Source organism: Suhomyces tanzawaensis (genome assembly GCF_001661415.1).
Source record: "Suhomyces tanzawaensis NRRL Y-17324 unplaced genomic scaffold CANTAscaffold_2, whole genome shotgun sequence".
Taxonomy (NCBI): domain Eukaryota; kingdom Fungi; phylum Ascomycota; class Pichiomycetes; order Serinales; family Debaryomycetaceae; genus Suhomyces; species Suhomyces tanzawaensis.
In genome coordinates, this window is record NW_017963637.1 from 1,428,783 (window position 1) to 1,452,034 (window position 23,252).

Consider the following 23,252-nt stretch of genomic DNA (forward strand, 5'->3'; position numbering starts at 1 on the left):
TATAAGGGCAATTCTTACATTGGAGCTGCTATACAATTGTGGTGGTCGTAACGTAGATTAGTGGGACATGGCATGGGTGTGTGGGTTCAGTTCAACAAGAAATTGATCGAGTGGTGGGACTTTTTCTTGTCGGGATTTCCGTGATGCAAGGTGGTGTGGGTGCTAGTTCCGCTGCTGGTGCCACTGATGATGCGTCTCCACCTGAACTGGCACGCGTTGGGGGTTCTGTCTTGGAAGAACGACGAGATCTCCCTCCAGCCTAGCTTCTGGACCTCCTTGAGCTCGCGGAGCAATTTGTCTTCCTTAGCGGACCAGGTGGTGGACTGCTTGGAGCGTCTCTTGGTGTGCATCTGGGGCATGGAGCCTGGCATGGCGATTCCGGGCAAGTATGAGAGCCCACCGCTAGCTGTCATGGGTGAATGCTGCATGTGGATAGCAGGGGTTCCCTGCACCATTTGAGGAGCATATGCCACATGTGCCTGGTGCTGCTGCTGCTGCTGTTGGTAGTAGAGGTACTGGTTGGGCGCATGGGTGTACTGTGGCAATGGCTGTGTCTGGGCCTCTCCCTGCTTGTAGTAATAGTACTGGGGATTGGCGGTGTGTGCCGCAAATGCTAATGGGGGGGATGAAGTTGTGGACGAGCTTCTGTGCGATGGTGGTTGATGCTGATATGTCTGATGCGGATAGAATCTGGAGGGCGAGTACTGGAAGTACAGGTCGTTGGGTTCGGATGTGCCTAAGGGCCTCAATTGCTGGCTCATGGGGTGTGCAGACGGAGAGACAGTTGTGGAGGGGGACTCGGCAGGATAGTCGCCGTCGGCGTCATGCGGTATGGAGGGAAGACGGAAGCTTGATATGTCTCCGCCAATGCTGTGCCGACTGGGATAAGAAGAATTGTTGTTTGTGTATGACATTAAGGATATCATAGCACCGTGATTGCAAACAGGAATATGTAGGGAGTGCTGCCAGACAAAAAATCTGCAAAATATGTTCCTTATGTAGGTTTTATTATTAGGATCCGATGGGATTTGTATGCTATCGTGAAACAGTCGAGACCGACCTGTGAATGCACCTCGAAAAATAGAATTCCACAACGATAGTCGAATCAATAGTCAATTAAGATACTTAAAATGTCAAAACTTAGAAACAGGGTAAACGACAAAAGCAGGTACCTATTAAACAATTTTCGCGCCTTCTATTGTGTAGGCAATTTCTTTTAATTGCCGTTTCGAAGTAATTAGCGACTAGGATAGTCTGAAGTTTGATTTGTCCCGAACAATAACCAAAGTACAAGGGCAGTGATATCGGCAGATTGCCTATGAAATGAGCCAATAAGTGGTGGTGCTTGCAGATGCTGGTGGTCAAATACTCGAAAGATACTTGCGTCTGGATAAGATAAACAAGCTTGCTTGGAGAAAATTCCCTAGATAAATATATTCTGAGACCGATACACAGTTATAAATAGAGGATGCCTTTGCTTCAGGGCATCTACTACACTTTCTCCTTCACCAGCGTTATGCTGTGCCAACATCAAAAAGTTTAGATAATCAACATGCCTAATAAAATAATCGAGACCACTCCAGAGAAAATAACGTAATTGAAACAATATCGGAAATCATATGTGCCAGCTGCATTAGTAAATTATGCATAAATCACACTAACTACGAAAAACAAGGCTTTTGTGTGTTAATTATTTCCTTTTGCGATCGAAATTTTATTTTCTGGATGATTTTATTTTTTGTATGCAAAATATATAATAGTTTATTAAAAAAAGGCCAAAAAATTACACCCACTTTGAAACATTTGTAACAATATCTAGCATAGCTTGACAACGTTTTTTTTTACTCGCCTGCACACAGCAAACCCGGCCCAATCCAGAGAAGAAGAAACACCTTCACCTTCACTACCCGGATCTACAGTCTGACAAGTCCGCTCATGCTGTTTTGCAATGCCTCAGGAGCGCCTTGAATTCTACCCCAAGAGGCCTGTTAGACCCCGCCATCAAGAATTGTGATTCCTCGAGCATTACTAACTTCCTTTAACAGAAACAAGCAAAAAAAACAATCCATACCTCATGTACTTGCAAAATCATTTTTGATAGAAGCCATTTGTAGTAGTTGACGAAATAATCCCCCAAAAAGCAGTTCTTTTGAGAGTATCCGAGAATAATTCCTTCATGGTCACTTATCGGCAAAAGAAGACTCTGACGGTAGACGTTATTTTCACGGAATTACGATTCTGCAAATAGGGCCAAGATCTCATCATGAAATATTTCTTTTCAAGAGGCCCAGAGAGTCGATTGCGGCTAAAACAATCCATCCAAAGCGGCTGAAACGGACTTAAAGAGAAAACAAGTGCCCATTATCCTCAGTTCTAAAATCCATTTACCAACCATGGCTATATTCAACTGTCAGATAGGCCATTTTTCCTGCAGTTACGACACTCACCTCCAACTCTGTCGGTAATTTTTAGATTCACGACTATAAATAGAGAAATGTGGCAGTGTTGCCCTTAATTTGCCACGCTTGCACACCTTCACTTGCCTTAAACTTGGAAATACTGTGCCTTGAACTTACTACCTGTTCCCGCGTAGTGGTAGAGTTTACCTGTGTGCTTATACTTGTCCTGGTAGCGAAGGCGCGCAGCCTCCTGTAATATTGTGGGGTATTAGGCTAAACAACAATTCCTCAAAACTAGCTAGCCTAGATCACCGCTGGTATGCCTGATCAGGTAAGCATTACTTGCCGCCGTTTGGATATGCTTCTTCCCGACACTAAGAAAACACTTCGATATTTTTCCCCGTTATTATTAATGCTATCAGAGCCCAGCTGCACCATATACGAAAATACCAGCATATGCAATCTCAGGATTGATAATTATGCACCCCAAAGGCCACCATAATTCGCAGTCGCTGCATAGGACTATCACCGCTCTTGTGATGCACAACTACATATACGGAGCTCGTATCAACTCCTGGCTAATAGCAGAGTCCGACAATTTGCGCCATCGAGACGGTGGTTATCAAATCCTTCTCCTCTCTTCAGTCTCTCTTCAGTGCTACCACACGGCTGTTTGGATCTTGTTAATTAACCTGCACATACATGCGCGCGCACCACCACTCCAATACGCAAGATTTCCTTGGTCCGCTTTTTTGTCAGCTGGAAGGAGACTAAAGATCTGCCGGACAGTCTAGTAAATACAGACCATCTGCTGCGGTTTCCTGGATCTCTGGATTGTCCTGTTTCCCGATTATAACAATGTTCTTCTGCCGTCAGGCGATCCGGCGACTGTTCTGCAACCCCGGTCTGTCATCTCCAGACTATTTGACGTATCTGTTATCTCCTGAACACGCGGAATTAGCATGCAATACCTCTAAATCTGCACTCTCCTCATCCGGATTTGAGGTGACTCAGCCCCATGCTGCACACCTGCGTTGCTGAAGTCCTCTAGCCCCTCGTCGCTGTTCCCCCGAGCTGTCCGCATGAAGTGACTGTCGGTGAATGCTTGACCATGCCGAGATGGCTTCTTGCGTTAGTCAACACCTCCACCACCTCCGGTGTTCTTTTTAGCGATAGCGATCGACATTCCTGCCTGCGACAAATCCGGACTAAGATCCCAACAATAAGCGGACGCAACTAAAAAAGTTTACTCGGGGTTTGTGGCTTGGACTAGTGCTGGTATTGAAGACGTGGAATCGTTGTTCCTGATGGAAACCTTTCGTGGGATGGATCCTATCCAAGCACAAAAACGGCTTCTATTTGTGGAGTGCCAGTAGCCCCTGAACGAATGCGGAAACTGGCTGGCCCAGGAACCATCGCCGAGGGGGGTAGCAAGTTGTGCATATTGCGATGGGCGATGGGCATCGCAATTACTCCTTATTTGCGGCGGGTCACACATCACGAGAACCGAAGTCGTCACTTGCAGTACCAAGGAGGGCCGATGGTGGTATGCCGTACTATTATCCGCAGCATGCCCCTGTGCCGCACCCGCTCCGGAAAAAGCCTTGGTAACGGCCACTTGTGAGTGCTTAGTTGCTGACGCACCGGGCGCATTGACAAAGGATAATTGTCTTTATGTTTGAAACGGACATTGGCGCAATGGGGCTATTGTGCGGAAGCATCCGTCATGTAAATTCCTCCCTCTTACAGCTCTGCCAGGGGCAGCTACAGGGTATTGTGATGAAACAATTGGATAGATGGAGAAAAAAAAACTAGTTGGTCTAAATGTTGAGGACTATCTGTGCGGACATGTCGCGACATACTGGCAGTGCCTGCATGAAATGCGGAGGCTGATGGTCGTCAAAGGACAATCGGACATGTCGATTCAAGGCTGGCTACAGTGACGGCGCCCGTGTCGACACGTCTGGTGGAATTCAGCCTCTGTATGGCCACTTTTGGTTCTTTTGGTCCTTTCCGCCCGACAGGCCCACCCCGGTTGTGTCAAAACTGTCGTCCCCAACATTAGTTCGTGCCATGGTCTGCGGGCGGTGCGGTGATGCGGTGATGCGGGTGGTGCATACTCGAAACTAAAATTCCCCTGGCGCCAGTTGGTGGGATCTAATGGCGGCCCAACGGCGCCAATCCCAGCAAAGAGGTGCATGCAGCACACCTCCAGTAGGCGTGGTCTACATACGGGTCTCGACTGCCGTGTGTATATAAAGCAGGATGCTACATAAAATGGTCTGATAGTACCTAGATACAGATCTTGTGAACTCTATAATGGTGCATCTAGACTGTGGATAAACTTCGCCCCACATACCACAACAAACTTTAATCAGCCTGGCTGAAACAAGCTGGTACCGGGCCGTCAATTGTAGGACACTGCGAGGCACAGCCGTGTGGGTCAGTATTCGCAGACATGACCTACCACCAAGGCTCTTGCTTATCCGTTCCACACCAGGCCTCGGCTGTTTTGCGGCATTTCACACATGCACCTTATGCACCTTAAGTGTCAATCGTCCCCACATCACCACAATGTGGCACCCCGTCACCAGGCACCGCTACTCCCAGAAGGAGAAACCCCGGAGAAACACCTGGTAACGAATGACACTGCAGCAGAATAGGGTATAAGGTTTCAGGACCCATCATCACCGCAGCAGACACTCATGCTCCCGAACTTCCAAATTTAAGTGCCCACTGCTCATATTGTTCGAGTCCTTCGCTGGACACACTGGGCCGAATATACTTCAAGCTATTTTTGAAGTCGTCCAAGTTGATCAGTCGGATATTTTCCGTGGCCGTCAGCAACAACTTGTCGCCCAACGATCTCAAGGGCCCCATGGCCGAGTCCTTAGCCAATGCGGTGATGTCCGAGCCACTGAAGCCCTCGGTCAACCGCATCAACTCGTCGTAGTCTTCCTCCGTTAATTCGTTGTTTTGGTACTGCAACAACTTCTTAATCTGGCTCTTTCGGGTGTCCCCCTCTGGTAACGGGATATACTGTCTTCTGACAAATCGTCTTCGTGCTGCTTCGTCAATGGACCACGGCAAATTGGTCGCCCCAAGAATCAACACCCTGGACACATCTTCCGACTCGCGTCCAGCTGCGGCGCTCGACAACTCGGACCATTGCACCAAAAACTCATTCTTGATTCTTCTCGTGCTCTCCACCTCTCCCTCGGTTCTAGAACTCAAAAGTGAGTCGATTTCGTCCACGAACACAATGGAGGGTGCCAACTTGCGTGCCAATATGAACAATGCCCTCACCAACTTCTCGGATTCTCCCAAGTATTTGGAGGTCAATGACGATGCGCTAATCGAGAAAAATGTAGACTTGGACTCGGTAGCGACGGCTCTGGCCAACATAGTTTTTCCCGTTCCCGGAGGCCCAAACAAGAGCATTCCTCGCGTGGGCTCTCTGAGGCCACGAAACAAGTCTGGTCTCAAGAAAGGATACACCACTGCTTCCTTTAGCGAATTTTTGGCGCCTTCCAACCCCACGATATCGTCCCAGTATACCTCGTCTCCTTTCACCACGATATCGTTCAAGATCTGCTTCGCAGCCAAGGGGTCCACGCCCTTGACGTTGCTGATAAAAAGATCCTCTTCTTCCTCGAGGGTGAGCTCTTTCGGTTCCAGGGCTTCTGGCGACGTAGCTGGTGCTGGCGACGTGGACTCTGGTCGTGGGCTCGTCTTCTTCGTAGCAGGCTTCACTGCCTTTCTGGTGGGAGAAACATTTTTGGCCGGTGCTTTCACGTAATTGTATGAGATGTTACTACTGGGTTTGGGTTTGATGCTGGCTGCAGGCTTGGCTGCGGGCTTGGCCTTGACTGGGGCCTTCTGGCTCGTCTTTGTGGGTTCTTTGTGCACTGCTGGCTTGGGACGAGGCTTGGAGGTGTTTTTCATCAACGCACTAATGTTCATGGGCTTGGGCTTGTTGTATACGTAGCGTGCCGTGGTTGTGGCGGGACTTGGTCCATTGTCTGGCTCTCTTGAAGGGGCAAGGCTTGGGGAATTCGTCTGCGATACGTCTGTGGCGCTCTTGGAAATATGAGTGCTGGTTAACTTGGGCTGAGACGTGGTGGTGGAGGGTTTGGCGATATTGCCAGTGCTATGATGGTTAACTCTGATTCTTGGAGGAGGAGGGGGAGGAGGTGCCTTCTTGAGGGACAAATCCTGCAATGCATGGTGAGGGGCTTCTTCGTGGTCGCTGGCAAAGTAGTCCACCAAAAAGTCGTCTTGTTCGTACGAAGGCTCGTAGACATGGTTGATGGTGGGACCAGGGCTTTCCTCCAAGTCTATCAAGTTGGGCTCGAAGTCACCGTTGGACGACGTCGAGAGGCCCGAAGACGTCCTGGAGCCGTTGACCTTCTCCCAGTTGTCGCCAAACTCGAATGAATCCTGGTCAAAGTCGTCGAAAACGCTTTCGGACGATTTTCCCGATTTGACTGCGGTAGTAGCGGCCTTCTTGGGTGCAACTGGCTTCTGCCACGAGAAGTTGGCCGCCTGGGACGCCTGGTGGCTCTTTTTCTTCGATAACGTGGGTGGTGCAGACGGTCTCAACGACTTGAGCATGGATCTCGAATTGGTGGAACTCAACGACAGTCGTTGGGCCGAGCTTCGGAGCGACGGGATCGTCATCGACGACAGTGGCGACTTGGTCACCCCTGGCCTGGAAGGAGGAGTTGGAGCAGCCACGGCAGCGGACTGAGCTGCTGCCTGCTTCTTTCTGTTGACCTCGTCCACACGCATCTGGACCCGGATCAAGTGGCGAATGTTCTCATCACGAATTCCCTTCAACTCCAGGAGAATGGTCAATTCGTCATTGTTGAACTTGTACGCCTGTTTCTCGAACATCTCGATCTTAAAGAGGAGCGATGTGTGGAGGCTTTTCCAGCCCTTAAGAGCGTCCTCCACGCGGAACTGCTCCTCCAACGTGATGTACTTGATGCTGAGGTTGCAGCAGTCGTCGTAGGTCTGCTGGAGCTCTTCAAGAGGCGCCAACTGGGGCGGTTTCTTTCGCAGAAAGAGTTTGGACATGACTGGCGATTTGAGGGCGTGGCTTTACGGTGTTTTTTGGATCTTTTCAAGATTGAGCTGTTTCTGACGTCTTCCGGCTGCTTGTGGTGTAGAGTGTAGATTGGCGTGTAGCGTACTGGCAGTGTTGGTGGTGGCGTCTATAAGCTGGGCAGAAACTGCAGGGAAACGAGATTTGAAAGAGTGTCTGAGCCACGAACGGTCAAATGTGATGCAGTAAGGAGGTGATGGCCAATGCACGGGTGGGATCGATGTGGACTAGCGGGCAGAGGCTAAATTGTGGTGGAAGGATTCATACAGTCAAGCGACAATACTGAGACTGTATGGGGCTTGCTGGTCACGTGACTATATGGTCCTGTTCCTTGGCTAAGGGCTGGGGGAGGCTTGGTGGTGGTTCTACGAGGGTGGCGGTCACGTTGGAGCGGCTGGTGGACTGGACGGCACAGCCGCTGGACTGCTAAATTTAATTTGGGGCAATTGCGATATAATTATCATTTGGCTTAGAGTGATTGCAAATTGTATGACGTATTATCATCCATCAGGCTTAGGACAATTGCAAATTGTACGAACGACTATCATGTATCGTCGCAGCAACTTCGTATATGACATCGTGGGGGTGTACTCGAGAATTGATGCTATACTGGATACATAAGGCAAAAGACTGCTAAGCTTACGTGGGGTTAATAATAGATATATAGGGCTCCTGATCGCAGAATTAATGCTATTTGCTTGATCCAAAACCATTTATGGACGGAATCAAGGCGCTGGAACGAGGTTAATATTCGTAAGTTGGACCATTTACTCTATCAAACAATCTCGACTTATCAATCAGCTTAATCCACTCGGATTCTTACCACTAAGGATTAAAGTGTCCAGAGCAATAGTGGTAGTCAGGGACAAATTCCTCGGGATTTTCTGTGGCCAGGGCACAAGTGAATAAAAATAACCATGCGAAAATGAAACGACTGCTCATATCAAACGAGCTTCTACTCCGAATCAAATACTATATCTGAGAACTTGATTATTGTTTCCAAGTACGTGTGTAGATTAGTCTTAGTCATATCGTGGCTAGGATTCTATTAGAAAGGTTTTCCCAGAGTGTTGCAGTTGCTACTGCTTCAAGAAGCGCATTTCTGGAATTCTGAAGTCTCTCAACTGATCCCGGGATCTCACTGGGCTTGGCCGTGTCTTGTAGTATGAACTTCAGTATGAACATCCATACTACAGTACTCAGTCTTGACAGATAGAAGTGTTTACATATGTTGTGACGTAACGGGATACTCCAAAGTTTCTAACCTTCAAAATATTCTTTGTAGCCACATTGATCTGTCCGTACAATCAACAAATAACCCACAACACCGCCAGACCCATGCTACTACTGACCCATGCCCAACCTCCCTAAGTTAATAGGCGAAGAAGAGCACGAATGTAGACGCAGCACCATGAGCCCGACGGCATTACTAGTTAGTGCCAAATTTCCGGAGGCAACTTTCTGATGTTCAAAGGATGGCCCACCGGCGCTATTTATAGGGGCGGTCCAAAGCCGGGTAACTGCTTCTGGTCTGGGGCGGGTAACTTCAAAATGGTATATCACGTGATGTGTGATATAGCCATACCTAAGACAAGAGGCGAAGGGTGTGAACCAGCAACACGGAAGGTCCCGTGACAGTTACTAGATATCAGAAAATAAGTGAAATTTCCCCACAAACTACTGGAGGTATCTGAGCATTTAATGATTAATAATCTGTAGTTCCCTATTTGTGGTCCCAAATCGGCCAATTAATCGATTATTAAAATATCTTTTAAACCCAGTTACTTCTGTAAGTTCTTCAGAGGAAATCAGATACCTCTGCGTATGGAGTAAATGCATCTGCTACTATTTTGCCATGAAATTTGATAGATTACATTGCCCAAAAGTGGAAATTTATTAAAATTTCACTGGCATCAGATTCATCCCCCAATTATCCAAGCTGAATTTCTTCTTTCCCATATGCTGTCCATCCTACAGCTGCCCATCCCTGCACCATTAGATATGAAGGCTCTACAACCCGGCCACTGCCGGGTAACCTCTAATCACGTGATACACTATTGATACGTGGAGCAACTACACTACAGCCTGTTCCACATCACTATGGGGTTGTCTGACATCGTGGTGCCTGTGGTGGCCTTCCTCCTCACTATCCTAGAGGTCAGCTTGCGCCATACTCTCAATGTCGTTGGGTGGGCCTCGCAGACCTACCCGAATGCTTTCCAAGCTATCCTCGGACTTGTGCTTGCGTACTTAGCGTACAAATTCATCCGGAAAGTGATCAGAATATGGCTAGACTTGATCGTTTCCATAATCAAGACTGTGATGTTCCTTTCAATTGCAGTGGTGCTTGGATTGGTGTATCTTCGAGGATTTTCCAAGCTAGTCAACAACGACTTGCCGTACTTCAGAACGTTGTGGGATAGCTACTTCAGCCAACCTGAGCCGTTGACCGGCTCTGGAACAGGCTACTGGATTTTGGACACCATTGGCCAATTCACAAACACCAAGCTCGACCATTTCATGGCCAAAGTGAAGGAACCATTGCAGCATGCCACCACCACTGCGACTCCCGATTTCGATCCCTACGGCTACGATCCCTCGGATTACCTCAGGTACGCCCAGGACCACTTCAAGGCCTCGCAAGGTGGCGGTTTGTTTGATAATTTGGCAGCCTATTTGAATGAACTCTGAACGGTGCATTTTCGGTGCCATTTGACATGGGGATGTGTCGTATTACTTCCGACGTCAGCCTCTGCAAAGCTCCAGACAAGAGTCACTTTAAACTATTGGAAATTTCGCTTTTAAACGAGATTCTTAAGTAAATTTATGAACAATTGTGGGTGGAGATCTCTGGATTTGAACCCCCGAAAAGACTGAATGCGAGTGTTAGTCGATGGCTATGAGTAATGATGTTAGCTTATTCACATCTAAGAAGATACGGCATGAAACTTACATACAGTTCATTCCTAGATGTTGGCTGCGAAATATATACAAGCGCATATATCTTTCTTTTGCCACCACCTATGCTGGAGTATCTGTCATTACTGCTCCTGCTGACACCTCAAGACCACTGAGTGCTTGGAAATACATACATTAAATAAGCTAATACTGCTGAATAAACTCTCGAGAAAGTCTTTCCCACAAAACCATTACTGATATGGCATTTTATAAGTATTTGATAATAAACGTCCTTTCCAGCCTACAGCCAAATACCCGCATAGTCTTCAGAACTGCGGTGCTTGACTTATAATCTATCTCAAGTATAAGTTTTTAAAAATATTGTATATGCACGTAAATTAATAAGATGATCTAACTAGACCTGTTTATCCCCAACCTTCTCTACCTGTTTTTCTGGCAACTCGTCTATACACTGCAACCCATTATCCTTCACAAAAAGATTGCTCACCAAGCATACACCCATTAAGGGAATGGTAAGAATGAAAAAGTTTTTGATCGACTTCATATACATCGTCTTGATCAATTCCACCTGGTCCCTGCTCATGCCGGAGGGGTCGATTCTTGTATAGATGTGAGTTTTCATGTAGGTCAAAAAGGCAGAACTCAATATGGAGTCGTCTCCTTGTTGGTCAATTTCTTTCAAAAGACTGTTGCTCACGATCAACGAAGCGATGGCTACACCCACGGCACCACCAAACGATCTCAACACATTTCTGGCACTTATTACCACGGCTCTTTCGGCCTTTCTGGCCAGGGCCTGTGCAGCCACCATCGTGGGCTGGAACGTCCAGCCAATTCCGGAGCCCATGAGCAACAAAATGACCACTATTACCCCATAATTGGTAGTCTTGTTGAAAACCATCAACAACCCACACGCAAGGGTCCATACAGTGTATCCAGCGATGATAACGAACTTGTAGTGGCCCGTTCTGGAAATAATTTGTCCAGCAACAATAGACATGATCGACATGGGTAACACCAAAGGAAGTACGAAAATCGACGAGTGAATTGCATCCAACTGACGGACAATCTGAAGGTAATACGGTAAGTAGTAGAGCACTCCATAGTATGCCATTCCAAAAAAGAAGTTGGACAAGAGAATAATTGACAACGACAACCGTCCGAACAAATCCAAGGGAATCATAGGAAGCTTGGGGATCTTCCATTCAATCAACACGAACCCTACGAAGCAGCCTCCGCCAATAATAAACATCACGATCACAAGTGTACTGTTCCAGGCATAAGTGCTTCCACCACCACTGATAGGCACCAAAAGTAACGTCAAGCTGGCAGTGGAAAATAAAAGGCCCAAGTAGTCGATCTTCTTGAATTTCTCAGCCCGTGAAAGAACGCTGGAAAGCTTCTGGGAGTTTGATCTGTCGTCGATCAAGTACCAGATGGTGAGCATCACCATCACAATCAATGCTGGCATCATGTGATAGAAATTTCTCCAGCTGTTGTGCTCAACAAACCCCGCCATGATGAAGGGACCAAGAGCATTCCCAAGGCCAACTTGGGCACCCAAAATTCCCTGGTACTTTCCTCTTTGCTTCAAGGTAACGATGTCGCTCAACATCACCATGGTCAACGACTGGGTACCTCCAGCACCAATTCCAGCAAATGCTCGGAACACATAGAATTGTGGTCCCGTTTTGACAAATCCACAGATCAAGTCTGCTACCGCCAAAATTCCCAACGATGTCAAGAGAATGTTTTTCCGGCCAAAAATGTCGGCCAATCTGCCGAACAACACCTGGCATACACAGTTGGCTAACAACGACGAAGTACCAGCCCAGTTGATGGAGGTTTCCGCATTCAAGTCCTTGGCAATTTGCGGCAATGCGATAGTCAACCCAGTCTGGTCGCAAAACGAGATGAAGAGGCCCAACGAGAGGGCTGTGAGGCACACTAGGAGCTTCTTCAACGGTAAAATGTTGAGGTGGGCATCCCCCAATTGATCTGCTAGCTGGTGCTTTTCAGATCGCGACACAATCGGTGTAAGTCCGGTATCGTTGCTTTCCGGACCACTATCGTGGGCCATATCGTCGCTATGATGTTTGTCTTCGGCCAGTTCCAACTTGGTCCTTTTGCTGGGTGAAATCCTGGTGGGTTCTTTTGCACCCATTTGGGACTTTTCACTGATAGCCTGCATGATCTCTGGTCTACATATCTGGCAAATCCTTGGCGTATACCAGCGAGGTGGCTGCTTATATAGAAAAAAAATTCGGAGCGCAAGCGGCATCTCGGACTAGTGATGTGACGTCTGCCGGGGTGGTCAACGGATGGGGGCGGGAAGCGCCCCTCATCTTGATCGCTAGGAATAGCGCGCGTAAAACGGCGCGAAAACGACGATTTTGGTGTCTAAATGGCTGTGATAGAAGGCAGGGGGGACCTGGCGAGATTCTGGCCTCGTAATGGCACTCTGACGATGTTATTCAGTCCTTTTCTCCCAGTTGTAAGCTCATCAATAACAGATTTTTAATTACTAATGAGCCCTGACAGCGGAAATATAGCCGCATTGGGCTAGCGCGTGCATAATGTTACATCTCGCATCACTCGGAGCCGGTGCTCGGCCACTACCCCGCATGAAACCAGCAAATTGGATTGGGCAATGGGTGGTGTGCGGGCAAGGTGGGGCTCGTTTGGGGACCCCGGAGGTTGCAAGCAACACCACCAGAACGGCTTCAGGACTCCAGCGTTTATACACATTTGCCGTTAGCGCTCAACACCAACCCCACTTTCGAAGTTTGAGCAGAATTATTGAGTTCAACATCAGCAAAACTGAAAACCATACATTCTATAATCCGCTACTTTATATCCAACGATATATAGAATGAAACGTACTGACTGTGGTGGTACCCGTTAGGACGTATCGTTGATAATCACGTATCTGCCTTTTTCTGGTCGAATTTGGTATGAAATGTAGAAGGTACATGAATGGAAACGTACCTATGAAATGTCCAAATGCCATTCAAGGGAGGTCCTAATAATATCTCTTCAAACATTCTGCGTAATGGAAAGTAGATTGCAAACTACTGCATTTTTCCAGATAGTTGCTGATTAACTTGCCAGTGCTATTTTGGCTGATTTTTGCCAGAATATTATGAATTCTCTAAATAAAATCTGTGTCGAAATTTTTACCTAAAAACCTCTTCACTGTACCTAAATATTATCCTTAAAACGTCGTATTGTTATATTATCCCCAAATTAGTTTTTCCGTCACTTTCTCTGTTGCCCTTAATCTGTATTTGTCTAAATATCTCACCTATCATCTGAGATCATAAACTATTTTGCCTTTGACTAAACCAATTGACGCTCTATCCAATATTCCAGCACCCTACACCCCTGCCTCTATCGCTATTATGGAGTTTAACTCTGATTACATAAGCACACACATACTGGGTCTCACGCTTTTCTTCTCATGACACAACAAGAATAAGACTTCGTGGCCAAGCTGGTTAAGGCGTAAGACTGTTAATCTTGAGATCGTGAGTTCGACCCTCACCGAGGTCGTCTATTCTTTTTGCTTTTTGGTGGAGTATCTTTATTGGTTATTTACCTGCTGCTGGGTCCATACGATACTGGCCCGAAGAACGGACCACCTCATGGCTTCTTATAGCCGTTCCCTCACCTGTTTCAGTTATTTTTTGCACGCTATACCCAATCATTGACATGGCTACTGCCTAAACATTCAACATCATTATTACTATACCTGAAGTATGGCGATCCTGTCGGATCGTACCCTCCTGGCTTCTTTAGAGTTGCGTAGCTTGGTCCAGGTAAATTTTCTACATAGCCATTGAGCTTTCTGGACTGTCTGACTATGATCCTCGGCAGAAAAAGAGGAAGAGACTGTCATTGATCTGGATACTGCTTCCGTGATCTTGAGCTAGTGCCAGAGAGATCTCCTACCTCTTCCTTTCAGCTCTTCCACATCTTCCAGCTCACCACAACCTCTTGGATCGCCTCGCAGCTCTTCCTGTCAGCCTCCCCACCACAGCCTTCTGAAACCTCACAGCCCTCCCTACACGTACGAACAGTATACATCCATTGACTAACTACTTCTTTCCACTCTTCTTGATGCCTCCTCCAATCAAAGGTCCTCCCTTCTTAGCCTTCTCGGCCATGGCCTTCTTGGCCTGAGCGTCGGCCTTCTGCTTGGCCTTGAACGCCATGTCATCTTCATCCTCTTCAGCAGCTTTCTTCTTGGGGGCCTTCAAAGGCTTGGCCTTACCACCTTGACGTCCGGACATTGTGTGTAGTGATAACGATGAGAATTTCGTGGTGAAAGATGAGCATTTTCTGATGCTCTCTGGCTCCCCTCCCCCCCAACCTGCAAACTGGCCCTCCAGGTTTGCCGCGCAATCTTACACATTACCTGACCCTTCAACATCCACCAGAACTCCTCCAGCCTCTACATCTCGATCTTTCCGCCATGGCCATCTTGACCACCCCCGACAAAGAGAAAATCAAGCGGGCCGTGCCCAAGGCTAACAACAAGGTGATCGACGCCACGGTAGCACGGCTTTACGTGGCGTATCCCGACCCTACTCAATGGACCTACACAGGACTTGTGGGTGCAATCACGTTGGTGGACGACTTGGTGGGCCACACGTTCTTCCTCAAGCTCGTGGACATCTTGGGCCACCGTGGAGTCGTTTGGGACCAGGAATTGTACGTGAATTTTGAGTACAACCAGGACAGAAAGTTCTTCCACACGTTTGAGATCGAAGATTGCTTGGTGGGATTGTTGTTTGAAGACACCAACGACGCTGCACACTTCCACAAGCGTGTCACGACCCGCCAAAAGCATGGTTCTAAACAAACAGTCAACAACAAAAACGCAATCGCGTTGAAAGAACGGGCAGGCCCTTCTGCAAACCTGCAACCGGGCCCCAGAGGCGAGTTCGTGGACCTGAACACTGCTCAGAGGTCCAGACGGTCCAAGGGTGTGTTGTACTACGACGACGTGCCCCCTCCCGAGTGGAGGTCGTTGTACGCAGAGTTGGAGGCTGCAGGCATCAGCGAGGACATGATTGCTGACAACAGAGAGTTCATCAAGGAGTACATTGCCCAGCAGGGAGGACCTTTGGTAGGCTTGGAGCCTCCAATTCCTCGGAAACTCCAGAAAAAACACGAGCAATCGGTAGCCAGTCCTGCCAGAGTGAGTTCCTCGTCGTCACAGAAGCCAAAAAAGGCTCCTCCACCTCCCCCACCTCCAGGAGGTGCCTCCTCCAACGCAGCCTCCTCGCCAGGCACACCAACACCGCCTCCTGCTCCCCCAGCGCACGATTACGACGACAACAGCACCGATTCCGCTGCTGAATCGCCAGCACCCGAGCCAGCACCCGAGCCAGCGTCTCTGAAACCAAAATTCAGATTGCCACCAGCTAACGCGGTGGTTCCACCCGTTAGGAACTCACTGTTGCCCCCACCACCGCCCCAGGGCCAACAGCAAGTAGGAGCACCACCGCCATTGCCTCCACAAAATACCAGACCGCTCCCAAACTTGCCAGGACAGCCACCCCAACCGTACCACAACGCTCCTCCAGCGTTCAACCCCCCCAATAGAGGAGGTCCACCACCACCACCTAGGGCCAATAATGGACCTCCCCCCCCACCCAGAGGGGGGCCTGTCCCCCCACAAAGATCGGGTGCAGTTCCACCACCCCCACCTCCCCCCAGGGCTGCCAGAGGGGGTCCTCCACCTCCACCACCCCCAAGGGCTGCCAGACCCGCGCCAGGTGGAGGCCCTCCCCCACCACAGAACCAGTACGTTCCCCAAGCCCCCCCACAACCGCCCATGGGCCTGTCGCCATACAACGCCCAGAGTCCTCCGCCATTGCCCCCAATGTCCAGCCATCCCCCACCTCCTCAAAGGACTCCCCAACCGGCCCCTGGGGTTGCCTCTCCCCCACCACCTCCCCCACCACAGGTGTTCTCTCCCCAGCAGTCATCCCAGGGTCCTCCATTGCCACCAGCTGCAAATGGAGGTGGCGCCCCTCCCCCACCACCTCCCCCACCTCCTATGCCATCCATGACTTCTGGTGGACCTCCACCCCCCGCTCCTCCCCCACCTCAAATGGCTGCCAATGGACCTCCACCCCCCGCTCCTCCCCCACCTCAAATGGCTGCCAATGGACCCCCACCCCCACCTCCTCCCCCAGATATGTCTTCCTCCACTCCTGCGGAGGCTACTGGTGACCCAAGCAGAGATGCTCTTTTGGCGTCGATCAGAGGTGCTGGTCTAGGCATGCTCAAGAAGACCGACAAGTCCCAGCTCGAGAGGCCAAGTGTGCTCCTTCAGGAAGCAAAGGGTGAGCCAGTGGCTCCTCCTGCTGGAGGTCCTGCTGGAGGCTCTGCTGGAGGCCAGCCTGCCACCTTGGCAGATGCCTTGGCTTCTGCCTTGAGTAAAAGAAAGAATAAGGTCGCCCAGAGCGACGACGAGGACGAGGACGACTGGTAGCTAGACGTAAAATTTGCATATGAAGACCACCTCCTTCACAGAGGCCAATAAAGAATGCTTCTCAAATGGTAGAATACCTGTGTAATATTGTACTTTGATCTATCCGTTCTAGCGAGGACGGAGATGATGCCAGCTGGTAACTAGAAATAAAGTTGCATTTGTACCAACGTCTCAAAAGCCGCTAAAATACTTCAGGGTGGAATAATTTTTAAGATAACTATCATTTGAATTGAACAGTTCATTTTTATCTGTAATAATGTATTTGTATTATGTCGACTTCACTCCTCAGATCTGATGAACAACCAGACACATAAAAGGATACAAAGGTAGTGGAATTTCCACCATGATTGCGACTTCTTTTGAACAGTATTGGAGGCAGAACAAGCAAGCTAGTAATTTCAAATTAGTGTGTGGCGGCAATTGAGTTTGTAGCTGATGGGCAGGTAATGAAAAGCATTGTCAGTGAGTGCTAGAATTATGGGACTAGTTGTGAATGAAAGAGAAATATTATGATGTTGGATGAAGTTCAAAATGTGATGAAAAGTTCCAAGTCGTCAGACTTCACACAAACATTCAGATGTGTCGTGAAGAAATTCCTGTCATCAACGTATTTGAACTAATACAAATACTACTCAATTGGTACATCGACTCGTTTTCTGGTCTTCAGCATTACCCTTAGCAACCATCCTTCTCAGACTGCAAAATGAAATGATACTGTTGAAATTCTTACTATGAAAACTACTATGTATCCTGTGAAACTCGCTAGGCAAGTCATAAGTTGTTGGAGGCCACTGGAACTCGTTTTTTGCATTTAGCATAGAACAAAATCTAACTGACACATATCAGTTAGATCGATTATAAAGCAACAGGTAAAGATTTAAATAAGGACCAGAAGCTAGTTGTCAAGTGATTACTGTAGACGTTTCACATTGAACGGCTATACCAAACTCAATTCTTGCACTGTCTCCTCCCCCAGCAATCACCGTATTATTCGCCAGAGGCTATAAAAAGAGAGTAAAGACTACTCATATAGGGTGAATAATCTAGAAAGTACGCAGAAATATCTATAATATCCATCGATTTTATTATTGGGTAAGTAATAGTAGATAATTATTCAAGGACAGAATAGGATACACTCCTTTCGTTTCCCTAATCGTTCACTGTTAAATGACTTCCCGTATCTCGATTGTCCTTCGATATTGTAGAATTCGAAAGAACCGCAAAAGGTGAGAATAAGTTTGTTTGTATAAGTAGTTGTTACATTTTACAAAATTATTTGTTGACGGTATCATTAATTAATTTTTTCTGTTTGTTACGGCCATGATCTGGAATTAACTAACTAATTAATATCTACGGTACTATGCAATAGCTTCTTCCTCTCGTTAGAAGCAACAGTGGAATATTTGAATCTCGAATAATTTTGAGTACATACATACGATTATTTATTCAATCATTGTACCCACTACTATCTTAATGTATTTGTACCCTTTTCACGACCATTTCTCCGTATATCTCTATCAATCTACATATACCACATCCATATCTGGTCACGTGCCGCACATCGCCAAACAAAAATTTACAACCATCACCAGTCTCCCACTAGAAACATGTCCAAAACGAGAGAAGACGTCCAGAAACTCCTTGAGTCGTACAGCGAGGCGTTGCAGTACTGGCTGGATGGCTTGGCTGACCCCAAAAATGCATCCAAAATCAAATCTGCCAAGGTCAAAGCGCCATTGGACGAGCTCAAGAAATTGGCAAAGTTGATCAGAGCACACACCACCAAGGTAGGAATCATATTCAAGCCTCAGAACTTGGCCAAAGACGTGGGACCTGCCTACACCACCGTGCTGAAGTTGTCAGAGACGACGGTGTTGGTTATCTCGGTGGTGGTGCAGTTGCAACCAGGCGAGACCTCGCATCTCTTCTACAATGAAGTGTTACAGCAGATAAAGCAGTTGTTAGCGGCCAATTTGGGGTTCGTGGGTGAGCTCCAGGCAGTGTTGGACGATGTGGACGAGTTGGCCAAGGAAGACGGCTCTAAATCGGACGAAATCAACGGGCGTTTATTGGCAGTTGGCAAGATTTGGGCCACCTGTGACTCGTTGTACGGGTTGGTGGAGAACGGCAAACTCGGGCTTTTGACAGACAAGATCAAGGACAATATCGGACTTATTGACGACGGGTTCGAGGAGTTCGAAGAGTGGTGTGAAAACCCGCAAGAGATGGATGATGATCCGTTTGGATTGGATAGTGAGGACGAAGACGAGGACGGCCTCGACGGAGCCAATCCTCCCACAGAGAGCGACGACGAATCGAAAGAAGAGTTGATCAAGTATGCCAAGACCTGGCTCAAGAAGATCGAGTTGGTCAAGCTCTTGATGGCCTCGTTCAAGAAGTCATTGCCGCAAGCCACCACAGGCGAGCAGATCGACGCCATCTACGGACACCAGCAGGACATCGTCAAGCTGATAGACAAGCTCATTGTGGACTTGATGTTGAACGGAAGCATTGATGAGGAACTAGAGGGCATCACTAAACAGATTACACAAGAGTCTACCAGGTTGGCCAAGCTCGCACAGGCCATCCACGTCAATAACTCAAAGAAGAGCAAGTGGTATGATACCTGGATAACCAAGTTCTAGTCGCAGGGACAGTATTCAAGTAGCATTTTGATGAAGATAATTGATCTATATCTTGGTGTCTATCCATTCCATTCAGGCACGGTTCATCTGCTGTTCATTCAGGCACGAGACCTAGAGGCGTGACAGTCATTGGATCAATCCCAAGTGCTTGGCGTGGTGCTTGGCGTGCTCCTCCACGAACGAGCTGATGAAGAAGTACGAATGGTCGTAGCCTTCCACGATGTGCAAGTCGATCTTGCCAGCGTAACCGGCGTCCTTGGCAGCCGCAGCAAAGTTTTCTGGCTGGAGCTGGTGGTCCTTGGCGTAGAACGAGTCCAGAGACCCCTGTTGGATCAAGATGTCGGGTTGATTGGCGTGGGTATAGCTTTTAATCAAATGGGTGGGGTCGTAGTTGTACCAGGTGTTCTTGTCGGCGCCTAAGTAGTTGCCAAACGCCTTTTCGCCCCAGGCACAGTTCAGGGGGTTGGAGATGGGTGCAAACGCAGACACTGAGCGGTAGACACCCGGATTACGTAAGAAGCCTGTCAACGCTCCGTAGCCTCCCATGGAGTGGCCAGTGATTGACACGGTGGCGAAGTCGAGCTGGCCAAAGTGCTGAGCCAATGCTGCTGGCAACTCCTTGTGCACGTACGAGTACATGTTGTAGTGGGTGCTCCATGGCTCCTGGGTGGCGTCCACGTAGAAGCCAGCCCCCGTGCCAAAATCCCACGAGTCGTCTTCTCCAGCAATACCAGCGCCTCTAGGCGAGGTGTCGGGGAACACCACGGCAAAGCCATACTTGGAGGCGAAGTACTGGAGGAATGACTTCTCAGTGGCGTTGTTGGGAGTACAAGTCAATCCTGACAAGTACACCAACACTGGAATGGATTTGGCGGGTGATGAGGGAGGCACGAACACATTGACGTCCATTTTGGTGTTGGTGGAGGTTGAGTCGTGGCTCAATTTGTGGAGGATGCCACCAAACTGGTGGATCTGGGCGTTGGTGGTGAACATGGCGTGGAGGAGTTGAGACAGCAATTGGCTGTAATTCTCATTATAAGTACGCGCGCAATTGACTGGCGGGAAATTATTGCCCAGAGCGGACATTGGACCCAGAGAGAGTTTGAGTATAATATCCTACAGTAATTATATTATCAGCTTCATCGAGAGACTTGCAAGGAAAAGGTGATCCTAGGCCAATGCGAGATACTGGTGGTTATCTGATAATTTGTTTTTGTTGATTTCTGGTAGTAGGGATGTATTTAGCAGGTAATTTAGACCGACGATTTGATTTCGACTGGTGATTTAGACCAATAATTTGATTTCGACTCGTATCCGATACCTCTAAGATAGACTGGTAACTTCTGCCAAATTAGACTGCTAAACATTGTACTGGATTTTTTGATTTCCGTATTGAAAATGCCTCTCCGAATCACAGAGAGAGCCAATTTGTCTGACCTTCGGGCTCATAAAACACCCTAGGGGTCAACCACCCACACCTGTTTAACACCGCATCTTGACAGTTTATAACCTCCTACAAATCTCTCAAATCAATTGTCTCACGCCATTTGGCTTAATTATACTTTTGGATTCAATAAATACCTATAAACTGGACTTTCCTCTGGGTTCATACGGCAAGAGCAATGCCAAAAACCCTGACACGAGGAACAACGCCCCCGAAACGAAGATGGGCGCAGAAGTGGTAAGATCGGCAAAAATGGCAATGATGGGTGCAAAAACACCAAAAATTCTGTTGAAAGACGCAGCAAGACCGACTCCGGTTCCTCTAATTTTGGCGTAGAAGATCTCGGGGGTGTAGGCGTACAACACCCCGTACATGATGTTGGAGCAGAACGAGAACGCACAGTTCCATCCAAGGTATGCGTTGGACGTCTTTGCGGTGGTGGATGCAAAAAGGAACACTCCTGTCAAGATGCACGAGCCAAACAACGTTCCCTTTCTTCCGATTCTCAATTCCACCAACACGGCTGCCAAAAGCGCACCAGGAATACCGATCACAGACACAATCAACGAGTTTCTGTAGGTTTCTCTGACACTCAACGGCTTGTTGGCGTTACCATTACTCTTGTTTTCAAGGTAGTAAGGTAAGAAGGCGTTGTACAAGGGGAAAGCAAGACCAATCAAGCCCCACATGAAGATAATCAACGAGGACGAGAACGCCAATCTACGGTTGGCGAAACACTGGCGGATGTGTGAGAGATCGAACTTTCTGATCTTTTCCTTGAGCAACTGGTTGTTGGCGAACAACGAGTTCTTGGACTTGACAGGCTTGACCTCGTCACGTCCATAAATCTCGTCCACGCGCTGCAAGTCCTCGATGGTGATTGGAGGTGGTTTGCGGTTGATGGCTGCGATTTTGTTGAGTGACTGCAATGCTCTTTCATCGTCACCACGCGCCAAGTAGAACTTGGGCGACTCAAACACTCTGAAGGCAAAACGAAGGAGGAACATCACCAAGGTCAACCCTCCCATAGTGTACATGAAGTAACGCCAGCCCTTGTTGTCGTCCTTGCGGCACACGGTGGTAGCAGAATCATCACACGAGAAGTTACTGATAAGCGCCCACGACAACAAGTTGGCGAGAATCTGGCCCAAGGCCCACCACGACGACATGGCAGTCAAAATCCACTGGTGGGTGGATGGCAAGGCCTCCAAGAAAATAGCAGAGTCCACTGGCAAGTTGCCTCCCACACCAAAACTCCACAAGGCACAGAACGTGCCCATGGCGCCAAAGTTGGGGGACGCGCCAGCCACCACCCCAAAAATACCTGTAATCAAGAACGTGAAGTTGAAGGCCCATCTACGGCCAATAATGTCAGACGACAACGACCAGAAGGCAGCACCGGCCAAGAGACCCAAGTTTTGGGCTAACGTGAGGTAAGGGGCTCTTTTGGGCGGGTAATGGACACCATCGACCTCGACCAACCGAGCCAACACCAACGAGGTCACAATGGGCCACGCGTTGTCGGCCAACCACCCGAAACCGGCCACCACTAGTAACCCGTACTGGTAGCGACCAAACCCAATCTGGTCGATGGCACGTGACAACACCTTGGACTTGGCCAAGTACACGGGGTCACCGTCCTCCGCACTGAACAACGCGGAAACGTCTGAGTCGCTGCCTGAGTCGGACTTGAAAGACTCGCTGACGTGGATGGGACGGTCATCCTTTCCGGAGAGCGCCTTCACGGGCTCTTCGTGGTCGGACATGGAAGAAATGAACACCAATCAATGGTAAGCAGCAGCTGGATCAACAGTGCAAACAGATAATATGGCAGGAGATGACGACGGTTCAGTAGTCAATGCTGCAGAAAGGAAAGTTGCCTGGTATGTCCTCCAGATGTCTTGGAACTGGTGGTATTAAGTATAATTTCAATATCGCCCTCCTGCACCCTGTCATGGACCTTGCAGCGAGGTGCAGATGATAGCAACACCTGTGGCTTCTGGTGCTAATTTGGTGTGATGACGAGAAAGCCGTGGCACGGCACCAGGGTCCTGGGCACCGTTTCACAACCGCCGTGGTGACTCACTTATTGGACCAATGGCGTGCCTCGTGTGGGGTTTTGCCGGTACTGGGGCCGCTGTCAGCGTCCATGGTCACCCTGGGCCTTCCAGTCATCGGGGGCAAATGCGGCGATAGCAATGCGAACTGCACAAGTGCTGCTAGTGGGGTGCAT

General features: G+C 48.5%; 8 protein-coding genes and 1 non-coding gene across 9 annotated transcripts; 4 read left to right on the plus strand and 5 right to left on the minus strand.

Annotated features, from left to right (window-relative positions):
- Nucleotides 1–86: 86 nt before the first annotated feature.
- CANTADRAFT_20628 (SANT/Myb-like DNA-binding domain-containing protein) lies at nucleotides 87–914 on the minus strand (the record flags this gene model as incomplete). Its single annotated transcript, XM_020206598.1, has 1 exon — nucleotides 87–914. One exon carries the CDS (start codon nucleotides 912–914, stop codon nucleotides 87–89), a length of 828 nt encoding a protein of 275 aa, XP_020066210.1.
- Nucleotides 915–5,102: 4,188 nt separating this feature from the next.
- YTA6 (putative AAA family ATPase) lies at nucleotides 5,103–7,478 on the minus strand (the record flags this gene model as incomplete). Its single annotated transcript, XM_020209843.1, has 1 exon — nucleotides 5,103–7,478. One exon carries the CDS (start codon nucleotides 7,476–7,478, stop codon nucleotides 5,103–5,105), a length of 2,376 nt encoding a protein of 791 aa, XP_020066211.1.
- Nucleotides 7,479–9,606: 2,128 nt separating this feature from the next.
- Nucleotides 9,607–10,197, plus strand: CANTADRAFT_5060 (uncharacterized protein; the record flags this gene model as incomplete). The annotated part of the gene is made up of 1 exon (XM_020209846.1): nucleotides 9,607–10,197. The coding sequence occupies one exon, from the start codon at nucleotides 9,607–9,609 to the stop codon at nucleotides 10,195–10,197; it is 591 nt and encodes a 196-aa protein (XP_020066212.1).
- A 496-nt stretch (nucleotides 10,198–10,693) lies between these two features.
- CANTADRAFT_25349 (uncharacterized protein) lies at nucleotides 10,694–12,899 on the minus strand. The gene has a single exon (XM_020207392.1). The coding sequence runs from the start codon at nucleotides 12,614–12,616 to the stop codon at nucleotides 10,820–10,822; it is 1,797 nt and encodes a 598-aa protein (XP_020066213.1). The 5' UTR covers nucleotides 12,617–12,899; the 3' UTR covers nucleotides 10,694–10,819.
- A 1,004-nt stretch (nucleotides 12,900–13,903) lies between these two features.
- On the plus strand, nucleotides 13,904–13,977 carry CANTADRAFT_t65. The gene has a single exon. It is a non-coding gene; the product is annotated as a tRNA-Asn (tRNA).
- Nucleotides 13,978–14,899: 922 nt separating this feature from the next.
- On the plus strand, nucleotides 14,900–16,930 carry WAL1 (actin-binding protein; the record flags this gene model as incomplete). Its single annotated transcript, XM_020209351.1, has 2 exons — nucleotides 14,900–16,366; nucleotides 16,427–16,930. 2 exons carry the CDS (start codon nucleotides 14,900–14,902, stop codon nucleotides 16,928–16,930), a joined length of 1,971 nt encoding a protein of 656 aa, XP_020066214.1.
- A 1,607-nt stretch (nucleotides 16,931–18,537) lies between these two features.
- Nucleotides 18,538–19,575, plus strand: CANTADRAFT_47373 (uncharacterized protein; the record flags this gene model as incomplete). The annotated part of the gene is made up of 1 exon (XM_020209454.1): nucleotides 18,538–19,575. One exon carries the CDS (start codon nucleotides 18,538–18,540, stop codon nucleotides 19,573–19,575), a length of 1,038 nt encoding a protein of 345 aa, XP_020066215.1.
- Nucleotides 19,576–19,701: 126 nt separating this feature from the next.
- On the minus strand, nucleotides 19,702–20,568 carry CANTADRAFT_46531 (S-formylglutathione hydrolase; the record flags this gene model as incomplete). Its single annotated transcript, XM_020209352.1, has 1 exon — nucleotides 19,702–20,568. The coding sequence occupies one exon, from the start codon at nucleotides 20,566–20,568 to the stop codon at nucleotides 19,702–19,704; it is 867 nt and encodes a 288-aa protein (XP_020066216.1).
- A 588-nt stretch (nucleotides 20,569–21,156) lies between these two features.
- CANTADRAFT_5065 (uncharacterized protein) lies at nucleotides 21,157–22,785 on the minus strand (the record flags this gene model as incomplete). The annotated part of the gene is made up of 1 exon (XM_020209851.1): nucleotides 21,157–22,785. One exon carries the CDS (start codon nucleotides 22,783–22,785, stop codon nucleotides 21,157–21,159), a length of 1,629 nt encoding a protein of 542 aa, XP_020066217.1.
- Between the last annotated feature and the right edge of the window lie 467 nt (nucleotides 22,786–23,252).